This window comes from Dasypus novemcinctus, chromosome 18, assembly GCF_030445035.2.
Source record: "Dasypus novemcinctus isolate mDasNov1 chromosome 18, mDasNov1.1.hap2, whole genome shotgun sequence".
Taxonomy (NCBI): domain Eukaryota; kingdom Metazoa; phylum Chordata; class Mammalia; order Cingulata; family Dasypodidae; genus Dasypus; species Dasypus novemcinctus.
Genome location: NC_080690.1, coordinates 70,414,997 through 70,431,801, shown reverse-complemented (window position 1 = coordinate 70,431,801; position 16,805 = coordinate 70,414,997). Strand labels below are relative to the sequence as shown.

Sequence of the window (16,805 nt, the reverse complement as noted above, 5' to 3'; positions counted from 1 at the left end):
CAAGTGCCCAGTGGATATTGCCAAGTGTAGAAGCAAGTTACCGGAAAACGGATGATAAAGAAACAAAAAAGAGTTGGAGGCCCCTAGCAGGGACTGAGTGACGTCAGGGTGACGTCAGAGGCGAGAGAACTGTATGGGGGGCGGGGCCAGGCAGGGACGGGGACCTGGAGGTGGAGAATCAGAGAGCAGGGCCAGCACTCACCATCTCCCAGAAGTACAAGGCCATCTGAGCCCTGTTGAGCAGCAGCGCCCAGAGGAGCAGGTCGCTCCAGGGCGCCTGCCCCAGGACAGCGTCCAGCGCCAGCTCCGAGGCGGCTCTGTCGGTGAGGAGACACACCTGCAGGGGGGGGCGTGGTGAGGGCTGGCCCCTCCCGGCAGGCTGCCCCCGGCCCCGCCCCCCAGCCGGCTCCCCCGGCCCTACCAGCCCCCCGGCCCCACCAGCCCCCCGGCCCCGCCCCCCGTAGGCTCCCCCCGCCCTACCAGCCCCCGACCCCCCTGCAGTCTCCTCCAGGGCCCTACCAGCGCCCCCGGCCCCGCCCCCCAGCCGGCTCCCCCGGCCCTACCAGCCCCCCGGCCCCGCCCCCCGTAGGCTTCCCCCCCCCCCCCCCCGCCCTACCAGCCCCCGACCCCCCTGCAGGCTCCCCTGGGCCCTACCAGCCCCCCCTGGCCCCAGCAGGCTCCCTCCCTCCCGGTCCCACCCCCCCAGCAGGCTCCCCTGGGCCCTACCAGCTCCCCCCCCCGCCCCGCCCCCAGCACCCCCCCACCAGTCCTGGCCCCGCCCGGTCCTTACGCTCTCCCGGCAGTGGGGGTCGCCGGCGCTCGGGCGGGGGTACCTGGGCGCGCACGTCTCCCCCAGCAGCAGGCGCAGCACGTGCCCCACGTCGGGGGGCGAGGGCTGCGCGGAGGCCTGGGAGGCCGGCGCCTTGGAGCCCGCGCCCGGGGCCGCCTGCTCCAGCAGGCTGCTGACCACCGAGTTGGAGGGCGCCGCGCTGTAGAGCTGGGCCAGGCGGGCCGGCGTCAGGAAGTGGCCCAGGCTGAGGCCGTGGGAGATGAGCAGGCGCACGAACTCGGGCCGGTCGTTGAGCAGCGCGTCCAGGAGCGACGCCTCCAGGTGGAAGGACTGGGGGGGCCGGGGGCGGGGAGAGCCGTGAGGAGGCGCCGACAGACAGGCGGACGCCCAGGGCAGGGCAGAGGTGAAGGGCAAGGCGTGGGGGGGCAGCGCTGCGAGCGACAGACGGACGGATGGAGGAACGAGGAGAAAGGGAACACGATGGGGCCAGATGGGACAATCAGGTGCACGGGCAGTTAAGGGAAGGCTGGGCCCGTGTCGGACAGGCAGGACGGGGAGCCCCTCCCCCTTGCCAGGGTGCCACCTCCAGGCCCCCCTCCCTCCCAGGGCCCCCTCACCCGCCACTGGATGTCCCCCCGGAAGAGTTCGCTCTGCGCAATGTCCACGCGGTTCCAAGCCACAGCCAGGCGCAGCTCGTCCTGGTAGGCTGAGGCCTCGGAGCTCCCGCAGGCTGGAAAGGTGAGAGCATTTGGGGACAGGAAGTTGGGCGAGGGAGGGAACAGCTGGCGAGGGTCTGGTTTGCTTCTGTTTGAAATGCCTGACATTTTCAACTCTGTGTGGGGGCAGCGGTAGGTAGGGGGAGTATTGGTGGGCAGTCTGGGGTCTTTAAGTCAAGTCACATTATTACAGGCATAAAGTTATTTCAGGGTTAGAGAGCAGATCAGTGATTTAGAGCCCTCATGAAGGAAAGAGGATCATTTACTCATTTAACGTGTGTTGAGGCAAGTTATGGACCAGCAATGGGAGGAAGGGAGAGAAAAATCAGATTCAGTTCCTGCCTTCAAAGAGCTTGTTCTGCTGGGAGAAATCTGATCCAGACACAAATAACCACTCGTAGAGTGATCAAGGCCCTCAAGACGGACAGCCAATGGGATTTTGGCCCAGAGGAGATTGTAATCTCAGCGGCATGGCGACGTCTGGCCTCTAGAGGATGGCAAGAGCTTTTGAAGGGCTAGGAGGACTCAGAGGTGTGCGTCCAAGGTGGCCAAGGCAGCGGGAACAGCTTGTGCAAAGGTCTGGGATTTGGAAAGTTATGATGGCAGAGGCATGTCACTTTGATGCACTGAAACTTGAGAGGAAAGAGGGGACAGTAGGAGAAAATGAGGTTAGAAAAAAAATCCCAATATTAGAGGATTCCAGAGGACCCTGCCAGTCATTAAAAGGAATAAGATGTCTTTAAACTATTGATCCAGGAAGCGGACTTGGCCCAGTGGTTAGGGCGTCCGCCTACCACATGGGAGGTCCGTGGTTCAAACCCCGGGCCTCCTTGACCCGTGTGGAGCTGGCCCATGTGCAGTGCTGATGTGTGCAAGGAGTGCCCTGCCACGCAGGGGTGTCCCCCACGTAGGGGAGCCCCACGCACAAGGAGTGCACCCCATAAGGAGAGCCACCCAGCGCCAAAATGCAGCCTGCCCAGGAATGGCGCCGCCCACACGGAGAGCTGACACAAGATGACGCAGCAAGAAGAAACACAGATTCCCCATGCCACTGACAACAACAGAAGCGGACAAAGAAGACGCGGCAAATAGAACAGACAACTGGGGTGGGAGGGAGAAGGGGAAATAAATAAATAAATAAATAAAATATAATATTGATCCAACAACTGAATGGATCCAAACACGCAGTCAACAGGAGGGAAAGTCCTAAAGCATCGAGTGAATTCAAGGGGAAGTAGAGCAAGGCTTAGACACTGCTGGGTCTCAGAGCACATGTTGTGCCTTGGAGTTGGCTTTTCCTTCCACCTCCACTTGCTCCATATCTATCTCCAGAGCAAATTCATCTCATTTTGGTCGTTCCAAAAATAGGTATCACAGAACTAGGTGATCTAACGCAGTGGAGATGACCAGTGGGCTCTGGGGAGGGCAGGCCTGGACTCCAGTCCCAGCTCCACCTCTACCAGCTGAGGGCCTTCGGGCAAGCCATGGCCTTTGGGCGCCTCCCTTTCCTCATCTGTAAAGTGCAGGTCACAGTGGTGCTTGCATCAGTAATCTCAACTGCAGGAAGAAGCTCCAAGCTGGCGGAATCCACAGCCTCCCCGGTGGAACCTCTAAGATTGACAGCCGGGGAAGCCGAGGCCCGGAGGGAGGTGGTACCGTGTCAGACCACACAGCTCTGTATTTCTTCTCAAAACTCAGACGTAAATTCAGAGTGGCATCTTCTGAGACTCTACGATTCTACCCTGACTTTCCTTCCAGCTTCAAAAAAAGGAAAGAAAATGATTTACAACATCTCGCTTTATATCCTGCCTTAACACACACCGGTTATCCCTGACTCTTCTGTAGCCCTTCAGGCTTCCGTGCCCCACACTGAGCCCAGGGTCCTTCCCCCACACCAGCCTTCCCGCGGGGACCCCATGCCAGGGACGGCCCCATTGTCCACGCGGGTAATGAGCGGGACCGGGGGCCGTCCCTGCGCGCCTCCTTCCCCTCGCCTTGCGCAGCCCATCGTCCCCAGCTCCGGCCCTGGCACGGTGACTTGGCCCGGCCTCCAGCCCTCCCTTCAGGCCTCCTAGAACTCTCATCACATGGGCCCTCGCCCTCCCCACTCGATGCAGGGAGCTTTATGGTCACAGGGCCCAAACGAAAACCCGGACTCCTGCTACTGCTTTGTCACCTTCGGCAAGCCCCGTTCCCCCTCTCTGGGCCCCGGTTTCTTCATCTGCAGAAGGAGGGAGGTAATCGTTGCAAGAGGGCTTACGGGTAAGAAGGAAACATGCATGCCAACTGCTCAGCAATGCCCAGTCCTTACCAGACTCCTCAGGAGCCTTCATTCCTTTCCCCTCTTCCTCCTCACCTGCTGAAGCGCCACCCCTCCAACTGTTTATCACCAACCACCCAGGTGTCTCCAGTTTCCCCAGTGGAGTGCCATCCCTCCCACTCTGGCGGGCAGTGGACATAAACACACCGCCCCCTCAAACCACATCTTACAGACCCACCGCGTTTTCCCCCAGGAGACGGAGGAGCTAAATTCTGTCAAGGGAGTCCAATTTGCCCACTGACTATCGTCAAGTATTTAAGGGTGCGTCATATGGAATCGTATTAAGGAGATCCCCACTGGGGACCCTGGCACTGCTCAGACATTATCTCTCAGGCTCACAACCCTTCTACCAGGATGTTGTCTCCATTTTTCAGAGCAAGAAACTAAAGCTCAGAGGGGGAAAGTTGCTTTTCCAAGGTCACACAGCAAGGAAGGGGCCAAGCTGGTATGCAATTTGGCTCTGTCTGATTCCAAAGCCCAAAGTCACCGCTCTTCCTGCCGTACCACAGGACATGGTAGGTGCAACTGGGTGGGGCCTGGGGCTGAGAAGAGCGCTATCTATGGCCACAAGGCCATGGTGAGTTTTTATCTAAGTGGGCATTCTCCCTATAAAACTCTTCTAACACCAAAAACGACCCTCTCCGTGCACATCCCCAGCGAGCCCCCAGGGATCCCCCTTACCACTTCTCTCCCTCCCTGTCTTACTAAATCCAAATTCTCCCGACTCTTCAAGGCGCAGTTTAAAAACCACCTTCTCCTTTGAGCTTCTCCCTACTTACAGTGATCCTCCCCATACTTTGTCTTAAATTTTACTTAAGGTTGTGTCCAAATAGTCCTAATAGGATCTGGGGTCCTTGAGAGAAAGACATGGGTCTGGTTTAACCTCTCGAGCCTTGGACAATTCCAGGAATGTGGCCATTTTCACGCCTGCTGAATGAATGACCGAGCCCCCAGCCCCAGGGCACCCTGCCTTGGTTTTCAACATTCATTCCTCTCGGCAGCCTTTCTACATCAGCAGTTCCCCACTGGGAGGCAGGGTTGTGGTTACTCTCTGACTCCCCACCCCTCAATGCTGAATACATACTGGAGGAACATAGAAAAGGAAGGATGGTGGCTGGTGGATAGATGGAAGAATGGTTGGGTGGGTGGATGTAAAGGTGGATGGATGGGTGGGTGGATGTAGTTGCCAAGGGATGTGTGCATAAACAGGTGGAAGGATAAGTGGATGGAAAGAATGGATGGATAAGTAGATGGAAGAATGTTTGCTGGCTGGCTAGATGGATAAAAGAAAGGGTGGGTGGGTGGAAGAATGGGTGGGTGGATGAATGGATAGATTAATGGGTGGGTGGGTAGATGGATGGATGGATAGATCCAAGAAAGGAAAGGAGACAATGGAACATAATGAAAGCATCTGGAGAAAACTGTCCCAACAGAACCATGCCATGCCCTGAGAAACTGAAGAGGTGAACGACATAAGGAAAGAGATACAAGGGGGCACAGACTTTAGATAAGAGGATGGATAAAGTGCCCAGGCCAGGAGGTTGAGCTCAAAGAGGAAGAAAAGTTGGGGAGTGTTAGTATTGAATCACGTCCCGCACAAAAGACATGTTCAGGTCCTGTGGGTGTGAGCCCGTTTGTAAAAAGGACCTTTGGCTTTCCAGCGGTGACGAGCCCCCCACGAGAGCACGCCTCTCGCAGAGGACCTCCTCCATCCCTCTCCAGAGAGGAGAAGAGGAAACGCAAGGAGAAGCGCCTGTGCAGAGCCCCCATCCCTGCCTCCTGGGTGTAAAATGCCCAGGAGGCTGTAAAATCACCTCGGTCTGCAGCCACGCACAAGCAGTGGTTTAGTGTGTGGGCTGCTCCACTGTCCTCTGCCAACCTACTAGAGGAAAAGCAAGGCCCACGGAAGGATGCCCCTTCTCACGACGCAGCACTGAAAGCGCCCTGCGGGAGGAGGAGCGGGAGACCGCCCCAATCAACGAAGGAAACTGGACAGAGAGAGAGAAGGCATGGACGAGCAAGAGGCTGGACGTCAACAGAACCCGGGAGAGAAAAGGGAAGCCACCGCCCCATGACTGGAAAGTGACGGAACTCTAAGACTGCCAGCCGGCCACGAGAGACCGACCAGGAGGAAGACAGCCGGAACCGCACGCCAGGGACGCCCGTCGTTACGCCGACCCGGTGTGTGGTATTTGTTTTAGCAGCTAGGAAATTGGTACAACAGAGGATACGGCAGCAGATAAAGTAGCTGGTTTTACCGTTTTAGATTCAATAGTGCTTTATCAAATAGTCAATTATTTTTTAAAAATTTTATTGTGGCAGCAGATATACAACATGAAATTTCCCCTTTGAACCACTTTGAAGGACACAAGTCAGTGGTATTCATTACATTGGAAACGTTGCACTACCGTCACCCCATCCCTTACCAAAAGCGGGGTCCACGTCTTACCTTTCACAAGAGCCTTCAAAACGATGGTCTCAAACTCCTCGGGCCCATCCTCAGACGAATACACGGTCAGCAGCTCCTTCCGGCTCATGATCCTGTCCACCTGCAGGAAACCACATTCTCCACCCCAGCCCACCTCCCCCGGGGCCCCTCCCCACACACACACTCAGGAGGACCTTCTCCAGCACCTTGAGGCCTGGGTGCCCAGGACCCTCTACCCTCAGAACCTAGTTCCGGCCCCCCTGCCCACTCAGACCCCGAATTCCAGGTCTCCAAGGCCCACCTCCCTAAGATCTAGGACCCCAAGTCCTCAGCACCCTCATTTCTCAGGACCCAGGGGCCCGGATCCCCGGCCCCTTCCCATCTCAGGATCTAGCTTCCAGCCCCCAGCGTCCTACCTGAGCCTGCAGGACCTCGGGGTCCCCATTGGGGAAGAAACGCCTGATCCGATCTTGGGCCTCACCCCACCTGGTTCCCCCACTGCCCGGGGCCAGGGTGTCCTCCAGGGTCTCCGCCAAGCAGTCAGCGGCGCCCCCAGACCCAGCCACCAAGAGGCAGGGGAGCTGAGCCTGGGTGGCCTTCTCTATTCGCTGCAGGACAGAGGAGAGCCAGGGCAGGGAGGGCAGGCATTCACCCCCTGGACTCCGGTGCCCAAGCCCCCAGCCCCTTCCACCTCGGGCTCCAGGAGTGCAGGCCCCCAGCCCCCTCCCCTCTTAGGCCCAGACATCCAGCCCCTCTACCTTCAACATCCGCTCATCACCATTGATCAGGAGAAGGAGGACAGGGATGTCAATTCCAGTGCCTGGGGAGGGACGAGAGCGGGGGGCTCAACACCCGGGCCCCTTAGAGGGAGCCCCCGGAATACCTCGATCGCCTGCCTGTGCTGGGGATGGGAGAGAACCTCATATCCCAGGAGTCCCTCTCAGGCGCCGACGCTCCAAGGCTCACGGGACCTGTCACTTCCCTGAGCACTTTGGGAGGGGGCCACACTTTGACAACAGTGATGCTCTACTCCCCAAGGGAGGAGGGGCTGGGGGGCTGGACTCCTGGGTCCCTAGTTGATGGATGAGCCGATCCTGTGATTGATTTACCACCGGGAGAATGGGAGTGGGTGTCAAAGTTCAAACAGGAAATGAAGGAAATAGGAACAGGAGTTCTCCAAACACAATAAGGATGTTTGGGGAAGCAGACTTTGGCCCAGTGGTTAGGGCGTCCGTCTACCACATGGGAGGTCCGCAGTTCAAACCCCGGGCCTCCTTGACCCGTGTGCACCTGGCCCTTGCGCAGTGCTGATGCGTGCAAGGAGTGCCCTGCCACACAGGGGTGTCCCCGGCATAGGGGAGCCCCACACACAAGGAGTGCACCCCGCAGGGAGAGCCGCCCAGCGCAAAAGAAAGTGCAGCCTGCCCAGGGTGGCACCACACACACACGGAGAGCTGACTTAGTGGGATGATGCAAAACAGAGGGAGACACAGATTCCCGGTGCCGCTGCCAGGAATGCAGGCGGACACAGAAGAACATGCAGCAAATGGACACAGAGCAGACAACTGGGAGGGGGGGGGAGAGAGAAATAAACAATAATTAAAAAAAGAAAAAGAAACAGCATTACTATTCTTTGCGCTCGTCCTGGAGTTTTTAGGTAACATAATAAGGCAAAAAAGGAAATAATTGGAATGAACATGTATTTTTTAATAACTGGAAGAGACAAAGGCATCTATCGGAAACAATATGATTTATATTCCCAGAAAGTTGAAGAGATTCCACTAAAGAAGTAGTAATAAATAATAAGAAAATTTCATAAGGACTGATAGAAGAAAAGTATACAAAAATAAAAAAACTTTTCTCCAAACAAGGAATATGTATCATATTTATGTTCTGATAACAATTCTAAAATATCTAGGAATAAATTCATCTGGGAAGGTAAGAGATCTTTAGAAGGAAACTTAAAAACTCTGTTTAAGTACAAAGCCTGAATAAATGGAAACGCTAAAACCATGTTAACTTGTCGCAAATTAAGAATAAATTCAATGCACTTTGGAAAGGGAAGGTTGGGGGACATATGGAGGTGTTTTCTTCCTTTTTTTTTAATGAACAAAGTAATTTTAAAGTTCATATGGAAGTATAAATGTCAGAAAAGGGGCAAGAAATTTTTTAGAGAGAACAGTGAGGGGGAACTCCTCCTAACACATATTGATATGTCTTTAAACTGCTTTAGGGAAACGGACTTTGGCCCAGTGGTTAGGGCGTCCGTCTACCATATGGGAGGTCTGCGGTTCAAACCCGGGCCTCCTTGACCCGTGTGGAGCTGGCCATGCGCAGCGCTGATGCGCGCAAGGAGTGCCGTGCCACGCAAGGGTGTCCCCCGCGTGGGGGAGCCCCACGCGCAAGGAGTGCGCCCGTGAGGAGAGCCGCCCAGCGTGAAAAGAAAGAGCAGCCTGCCCAGGAATGGCGCCGCCCACACTTCCCGTGCCGCTGACGACAACAGAAGCGGACAAAGAAACAAGACGCAGCAAATAGACACCAAGAACAGACAACCAGGGGAGGGGGGGAAATTAAATAAATAAATAAATCTTTAAAAAAAAAAAAATAAAATAAAATAAACTGCTTTAACCAAAATATGGTTTTGGAGAGCAGATGTGGCTCAAGCAGTTGAGTGCCTGCTTCCCACACGAGAGGTCCTGGGTTCAGTTCCCAGTGCCTCCTAAAAACAAAAACAACAACAAGCAAACAAATGAAAAAACCAACTCAGGGGAGCCAATATGGCTCGGTGGTTGCGCGCCAGCCCCAGGTCCCGGGTTCAGTCCCCAGCCCCAATACCTCAGAAAAATAAAACATGGTTTTGGCATAGGGATAAACAGAGAGGTGGAAGAGAAAAAGCTTCAGAAAAAGCTTCAGAGACAAATGTCAACACATAAAGGAACTGAATCTATAACTGAAGGGCCGTTTAATTACTGGAAAAGGGTTATTTATTAAATGGCTCTGAAAAAAAAAATGGCTTCCTGTCTGGAAGAATATAAATGTAGACTCTCTACCTCAGTAACATGTAAAAGTTATTTTCAGATAGATTAAAGATTTAAATACAAAACTATGAGATATTAAAAGAAGACTTAGGAGAACAGTTGTATAGCTCTGAGTGGTAGGACCCTTTCTAAGAAGACAGGAAACCAAGGGGCTAGATAAGAGATGACAGACAGATCTAACCACATAAAAATGTGAGAATTTCTTTATGACAGTAGACACCAGACTCTTTCTTTTTAACTTTGTAATCCATCTGACAGTCAAACAATTACTAGCCACAGAATACAAAGAATTCCTACAAAAAGATAAAAAAGAAACAACCCAATTTTTAAATGCACGAAGGATATGAACAAGAGGAACTGAGGAAATCTGATTGGCCAACGACAAAAAATTTCAATACTGGTTAGATAAATACAAAATCAAATTAAAAGTGTAATGCCATTTTTTACCCATAAGAATGGCAAAATTTTAAAAGCAAGAATATCCAGAGCTGGTTGGTGCTAGATGGAAAATGATATTCTCACACATTCTTGAGGGGGTTGAAAATTGCTACAACTTTTTAGCAAGTTATCGAGCACTATCTATTAAAACACACAGCACTCTCACTTTGGGAAATCTACTGTGTAGACCTTAAAACACCTCTGTTTAAGAATGTCCATGTGAAGATATTCAGTATTGTTTATAGTGCCCCAAACTGCTAAAACCTCAAGTATCCATCAATTGGGAAATTATCAAATAAAAATCATGGTGCATCCATCCATTACTAAGAAATATTATGCAACTATTTGAAGGAAAAGAAAGAAATTTGGACCTAAAGGGATGGTTATGAGGAAAGTGTAATATGCATATTTATGAATGGTACAGAAAAAGAAGTCCCATGTAAGTGGAAATATAATTGCATGGGATTTTATAAGCATAGAGAAAGGTATGAAAGGGTAAACTCCAAACTATATAACACTGATTACCACAGTACAGGAGGAAGGGTTGGAGCTGGGAAGGGAAGACAATTACCTTTTCCTTTATATACCTTTGTATGAGTTTCTGTTCTAATGAGCTCATATTACAGTTGCCATAAACATTATGATAAGTGAAAGAAGCCAGCCTCAAAAGGTTATGGATGGGGAGTGGACGTGGCTCAGCTGATACAGCATCTGCCTACCATATGGGAAGGTCCAGGGTTTGATACCCAGGGCCTCCTGACCCATGTGATGACCTGGCCATGTGCAGAGGTGCCATGCGCAAGGAGTGCCATGCCATGCAGGGGTGCCCCCACATGTGGATGTCCCACATGCAAGGAGTACACCCCACAAGGAGAGCCACCCCGCGTGAAAAAAGCTCAGCCTGCCCAGGAGTGGCGCCCCACACACAGAGAGCTGACACAGCAAGATGACATAACAAAAAGAGACACAGTTTCCTGGTGCCACTAAGGGTGCAAGCGGGCACAGAAGAACACACAGAGAGCAGACAAAGGGGGTGGGGCTGGGAGGGTAAAAGGAGAGAGAAATAAATAAAAACAAATCTTTTAAAAAAAAAAAGGTTATGGATGGTATGATTCTATACATATGACCTTTTGGAAAAGACAAAACTACAGCGAAGGAGAAGAGCTCAGTGGTCACCAGGGGTTAGGGATACAAAGCAATGGCACAGGGGCTCCTTGGTGGCATCCAAACTATTCTATAACCTGATGCAACGATGGTTACATGGATTATACACGTGTTAAAATGTACTGAATTGTATACACACCCCCAAAAAAGTCAAATGTACTGTAAGATTATTTTTTTAAAGATAGAAGTTTGCAAAAAGCTAAAGAAAGTTTAAGAAGCTAGCAATGTTTTAAATACAGAAAATGTTTACCAAGAAGCACCTTTTGCTTTCATTGATTTTCTCCACTGTCTATTTTGTTTCTGTTTTATTGATTTCCACTCTTGTCTTTACTATTTCCTTGCTTCTGCTTTCCTTAGGTTGGATTTACTGTTCTGTTTCTAGTTTGCTGTTGTTTTATTTTTCAGATGGAAGCTTAGAAAGCTGGCTTTCCATCTTTATTTTTCAATATCTGTATTTAAATCTATGAATTTCCCTCTAAACATTGTTCTAGCTGCATTCTGTAGGTGTAGCTATGGCATACCTTTATAGAGGTCAAAATATTTTCTAATCTCCTCTTATCTTGTTCCTTCTTTCGACCAAAGGGTTATTGCCAAAGTACAATGCAAACAATGATACAGATGAGTATAATCTCACAGCCACAAGGTCGAATGTCAGAAGCCAGACTCAAAAACATACAGACCCGGAAGTGAACGTGGCTCAACTGATAGGGCGTCCGCCTACCATATGGAGGGTCCAGGGTTCAAACCCAGGGCCTCCTGGCCCGTGTGGTGAGCTGGCCCACACGCAATGTTGCCATGTGCACGGAGTGCCATGCCACTCAGGGGTGTCCCTGGGGTAGGGGAGCCCCACGCACATGGAGAGCCGCCCCGCGTGAAAAAAGCACAGCCTGCCCAGGAGGGGCGCTGCGCACATGGAGAGCTGATGCAGCAAGTTGATGCAACAAAAGGAAACACAGATTCCCGGTGCCGCCTGATAATGCAAGTGGATGCTGAAGAACACACAGCGAATGGACAGAGAGAGCAGACAACCGGGCGAAGGGGAGAGAAATAAATAAAATAAATCTTTAAACAAAACACAACAAAAAAAGCATACAGACAGTATGTTTCTATTCATGTGACGCAGGGAAGCAGCCAAAACTACTCCAGGCTGTTAGAAGCCAGGATTGCGTGATTCTTGGGTGGGGGTGTGAGAGACTTCTGGGGGGGGGCACATTCTGTTTCCTGCAGGGTGGGTTCAGCTTGCAAACGCTCATCAAGGGGTCCCCGGGGTGGGTTGTTCCGTAGGGTGTTAGATTTCGCGGTGGACATTCTGACGTTCACACAAAGCCACGGGAGGGCCCTTGACCAGGGAGGCTCCTGCTGGCCCCGGGCCCCAGCGGCGGCCACTCACCGCCCACGCCCGTCTTCTGCCGCGCGATGTGGGACTCGAAGCTCAGGCGGAAGCGCGTCTCGTCGCCGCGCCGGCCGTGCGTGCCGTCGTCCACCAGCAGGAAGGCCGAGTAATTGTAGTCGAGCGGGAACTGGACCCCGTCCTCGGTGTCGCCTCGCCACCGGTACCTCGCGGGGAACGAGCCCTGCGGACAAGTGTCAGACCGCGAGACTGCCCGGTAAGGCCAGTAAGGCCAGGAGCGGGGCCCAGTAAGGCCAGGAGTGGGGCCGCCTGGGACCCAGAAGGCCCGAGCCTGGGGCCCTCCTCCCTCAGACAGGGGTCCAAGCCCAGCCTCCTCCTCCCTCAGACCAGGGCTCCAGGCCCAGCCCCTCCTCCCTTAGACCAGGGGTCCAGGCCCAGCCCCTCCTCCCTCAGACCCAGGGGTCCAGGCCAAGCCCCTCCTCCCTCCTCCCTCAGACCCAGGGGTCCAGGCCAAGCCCCTCCTCCCTCAGACCCAGGGGTCCAGGCCCAGCCCTCCTCCCTCAGACCAGGGGTCCAGGCCCAGCCCCTCCTCCCTCAGACGGGCGTCCAGGCCCAGCCCCTCCTCCCTCAGATGAGGGACCAGGCCCAGCCCTCCTCCCTCAGACAGGGGTCCAGCCCCAGCCCCTCCTCCCTCAGACGGGGGTCCAGGCCCAGCCCTCCTCCCTCAGACGGGGCCCAGCCCCAGCCCCCTCCCCAGGGCCCTGGCGCCCACCTTGGGGTTGATGAGGGCCTCTCTATTCCGGACCACACCCCAGGGGGCCACGCCCATGGCCACCACCTTGGTGCCCCCGGAGCTGGCCATCTGGTGGTCGCGCACTGCCACGCCCACGTGGCGGCCGATGCCCGTGTGCAGCCCCCCGGTGACGATCCAGGCCCCTGCAGGGAGAGAGTGGTGAGGCACGGCAGAGACCTGGGGGGACAGGGCCGAGGAGGCGACCGGGAGCGCCGGGGAGACGCCCCGGCCTCGCACCTGTGCTCTGCGCAGCCCGCACCAGCCCGCGGCGCAGCAGGTCCTGCAGCCAGGTCTGCAGGGTGGGGTCGCCCGAGCCACCCAGCACCGACACCACCAGGTTCGGGGCGCGGAAGCCCCATGTGCGCGTGACCAGATTGTAAGCCGCACCCGGATCCGTGCGGTCAGAGAGCCGGAGGAACTGTGGACGCAAGAGGACGAGACCAGGGTGGGGCGAGAGCCAGGGAGGGGGACAGGGACCCAGGGAGGGGGCGAGAGCCAGGGAGAGGGGGACAGGGACCCAGGGAGGGGGCGAGAGCCAGGGAGAGGGGGACAGGGACCCAGGGAGGGGGCGAGAGCCAGGAGGGGACGAGAGCCAGGGAGGGGGCGAGAGCCAGGGAGAGGGGGACAGGGACCCAGGGAGGGGGTGAGGGCCAGGGAGAGGGGGACAGGGACCCAGGGAGGGGGCGAGAGCCAGGAGGGGACGAGAGCCAGGGAGGGGGCAAGAGCCAGGGAGAGGGGGACAGGGACCCAGGGAGGGGGCGAGAGCCAGAAGGGGACAAGACCAGAGCAACGCAGACAGGGATGGGCAAACGGGCGACAGGGCTTGGCCGGGCAGCCCTGGGCACCCACGGGCCCGCGGCCCCTGGCGGCTGGGACCCGCGCAGCCCTGGCTCACGTTTTTGGCCTTGCGGCCCGCGCCCTGGAAGTCCACATCCCCGAAGGCGTCGGTGGGCTTCTCCGTGGTGTGCGCGTCTCCGTCCCACGCGGTCACCACCGCCGCCCCAAACGCGTCCTCCACAGCCACGGGCGGGTGCGCGCTCCGGGTGCGTCCACACTGGCACAAGGTCCCCCTGGGCCACGGGGGGCGGAGCGTGAGCCCCAGGGGTGTCTCCCCACCCCCAGCATCCTGTGAAGGGCCTGTACTTCCGTTGTGGGGTCCACATTGACCCCACCCCCCCCAGAGCCAGCCATGCTCCATGCTGACCTGGGCGTGACCCAGAGAGACGGGACGACGGAGACCCAGAGGGAGGGGACAGGGACCCAGAGGGAGGGGACAGGGACCCAGAGGGAGGGGGACGAGGAGCCAGAGGGAGGGGACAGGGACCCAGAGGGAGGGGATGGAGACCCAGAGGGAGGGGACAGGGACCCAGAGGGAGGGGGACAGGGACCCAGAGGGAGGGGGACCCAGAGGGAGGGGGACAGAGACCCAGAGGGAGGGGGACGGGAACCCAGAAGGAGGGGGACGGGGACCCAGAGAGGGAGCAGGGACCCAGAGGGAGGGGACGGAGACCCAGAGGGGCTGGGGCCCGGGGGCCCAGGCTCTGATGGAATCACCCGGCCCCACCTGAAGGAATCTACAGTGGCTCAAGGAAGCTCAGAGACAGAGGAATCGACCAGCCCTGCCGGGGCAGCAGGGCCTGAAGGGGGAGATGCAGTGAGCCCTCCGGTGTCCGTGCTGCCCCCAGGGCACAGAGCTGTTATTCACCAGAACAGGGAGGAGGGAAACCCAGAGAGTAACTCAGAGGGAGCCCAAGTGCCAGAGGCAAAGGCGCTGTGTGACTTGCGGCAAGTGACTTGACCTCTCTGAGCCAAAATTTCCTCCTCAGATAGAGACCTTAATAGCACAGTCCACTTCATAAAACTGAGTGGATGCAGTAACAGTGAGTCCTGAAATGAGAACTGTGTGCTGGTCCCCCAAAAACGGCTTTTCAGCAACTCCACACACAGCCTTAAAAAACCTGAATAACACAGCGAGGAAGTCAGTGCTTTTTCAGTTCTCCGGGTTCGGGGAAGTAGAGGCCTGGCTGGGTGCTGAAATACCACTGCTATTCTTTCTTTTTAACAGAAAAAATGTGGGCCTTGGGCTCAAAACACTGGGTGGGCAACAGCATCCAGCCACAAGGAAATACCCTGATTTGCTTTTTTGTTGTTGTTTTTTTTAAGAGAAGTTGTAAGTTGATTGCTTTTACTCTACTTATATTTTTACAGCTTTTCTTGCTCTTTGTGGCAAAAAGAATTGGTCTTCTATTTATGGTGCTCGTATACAATTTTTTGCCGTAAATCAATGCACAGATATCCCTCGCTGCCTATTAGTGACCGCGTTTCAAAACCTGACAGGATTTGGAGTGGGGGGAACCCTTTGGAAATGTGTCTCAAGCTCTTCAGTCCCTGATTTCTAGAAAGATTTCAAATAGTGGGGAAAACATTGATGTCACGTGAGTAAGCCAATTTAAGGACTGGTTTTATGTAAATAATAGTTCAAAGGATATGTGGATTTGCACGAGTTGTGAAGGAAAGAGCGACTAAAATGATGCACACGTGGAATGAACAGGAATACCTTCACCCTTGACCCAGCTCCTGGCAGAGTGAGAATTACCACGCAGGCCACACCCCTCCGCGTCCTGAGCCGAACCCCAGGGCTCCGGCAGGCCTCAGTTTACCCACTTTCTCCTCTCTCCCATCTCGCCCCCCTCCCTAGAGCCCCTCATCCACCTCCAGCTACCTCAAGGAACGGTCTAGAGCGCGTGCCTTCCAACGTGGAACCCCCCCAAGCCACGTGGGGGGGGGGCTAATTATTCAAATTAATTAACATTAAACAATATTTAAAATTCAGGTCCACAGTCACAGTAGCTACATCTCAAGTGTTCACTAGCCAGTAGCTGCCGTACTGGACAGCACAGCTATCGCACATTTCCATCATTCCAGAAGGTTCTACCAGACAGCGCGGCTAGACCTCACGCCTCTCCCTCCCCGCCCTCTTCAGGGTGGCCACTGAAACTGATGTTGTTTTTGGTGAGGTCAGCAGGTGCCTCCATGTCCCCAAGTACAGCGGCCTCCATTGAGGTCTTATCTGACACTATCACGGAGTCGCCCAGAAAGCCTTGTCCCTGGGGAGAGGCGGCCGGCCCCTGGCGGCGGCCGCGCTGGCTGCCCTTTCCCTGCCTCATTTGTGGTTTTCTCTTCCTCGGCGCCTCCCGTCTAGGTAATTGCTCCCCAGAGCGGGATCTCAGGGGCTTCCCTGGAGCCCTCAAGCCCGACGCCCCCAGGGGCCAGGCAGGTAACACAGCAGAGAAGCACCCAGCAGAATGGGTGCTGGAGGCTGTGCGGGTCTCGACTGATGCGTGAATGTTGATCTTCAGCCACAGGGTTTTCAAAACACTTTTCCAGGCCAAAAACAAAATTAAGAATGGCCAGTATGCAACCTCCCTGGTGGCACAGTTTCTCATCTATGTCCCTGGTTTTGACTGCCACCTCAGCGGGGCCTCCTCACGTCTTGGGCCTAAGTCCAGAGCTTTCCTCGAATCCCAGACCCGGATCTCCACGGGCTTCTCGTGCAGGACGCAGCGACATGTCCCCAGCCTCCGGGGTTCCCCGCCTCCGGCGCCCCACTGCCTCCCAGTCACTAGAGCAGAGGCCAGGGAGCCATCCTTGCCTGCCTTCGACTCGCCCCCGCGTCCATCGGACCCCAAGCTCCACCCTCCTGCCCCTGAATCTCTGTCCTGACAGCCCTGGCCTGGCTCAGGTCTCTTCCCCTCCTACCTGGACCC

The 16,805-nt window shown here is 55.2% G+C and overlaps 1 protein-coding gene across 4 annotated transcripts in view; it reads right to left on the bottom strand.

The window, feature by feature from the left end:
- Positions 1-16,805, bottom strand: part of TRPM4 (transient receptor potential cation channel subfamily M member 4) — a 35,454-nt gene that overhangs the window by 16,933 nt on the left and 1,716 nt on the right. For 2 of the 4 annotated variants that reach the window (XM_058280560.2, XM_058280562.2), the window contains exons 3-12: positions 13,934-14,108; positions 13,276-13,456; positions 13,018-13,181; positions 12,285-12,468; positions 7,013-7,074; positions 6,671-6,862; positions 6,276-6,375; positions 1,408-1,520; positions 791-1,120; positions 203-337 (exon numbers count right to left, since the gene is read on the bottom strand). In XM_058280560.2, the coding sequence (XP_058136543.1) occupies positions 203-337; positions 791-1,120; positions 1,408-1,520; positions 6,276-6,375; positions 6,671-6,862; positions 7,013-7,074; positions 12,285-12,468; positions 13,018-13,181; positions 13,276-13,456; positions 13,934-14,108 (1,636 nt within the window). The remainder of the gene's footprint in view (positions 1-202; positions 338-790; positions 1,121-1,407; positions 1,521-6,275; positions 6,376-6,670; positions 6,863-7,012; positions 7,075-12,284; positions 12,469-13,017; positions 13,182-13,275; positions 13,457-13,933; positions 14,109-16,805) is intronic. The other 2 variants (XM_058280561.2, XM_058280563.2) reach the window with 1 other exon arrangement.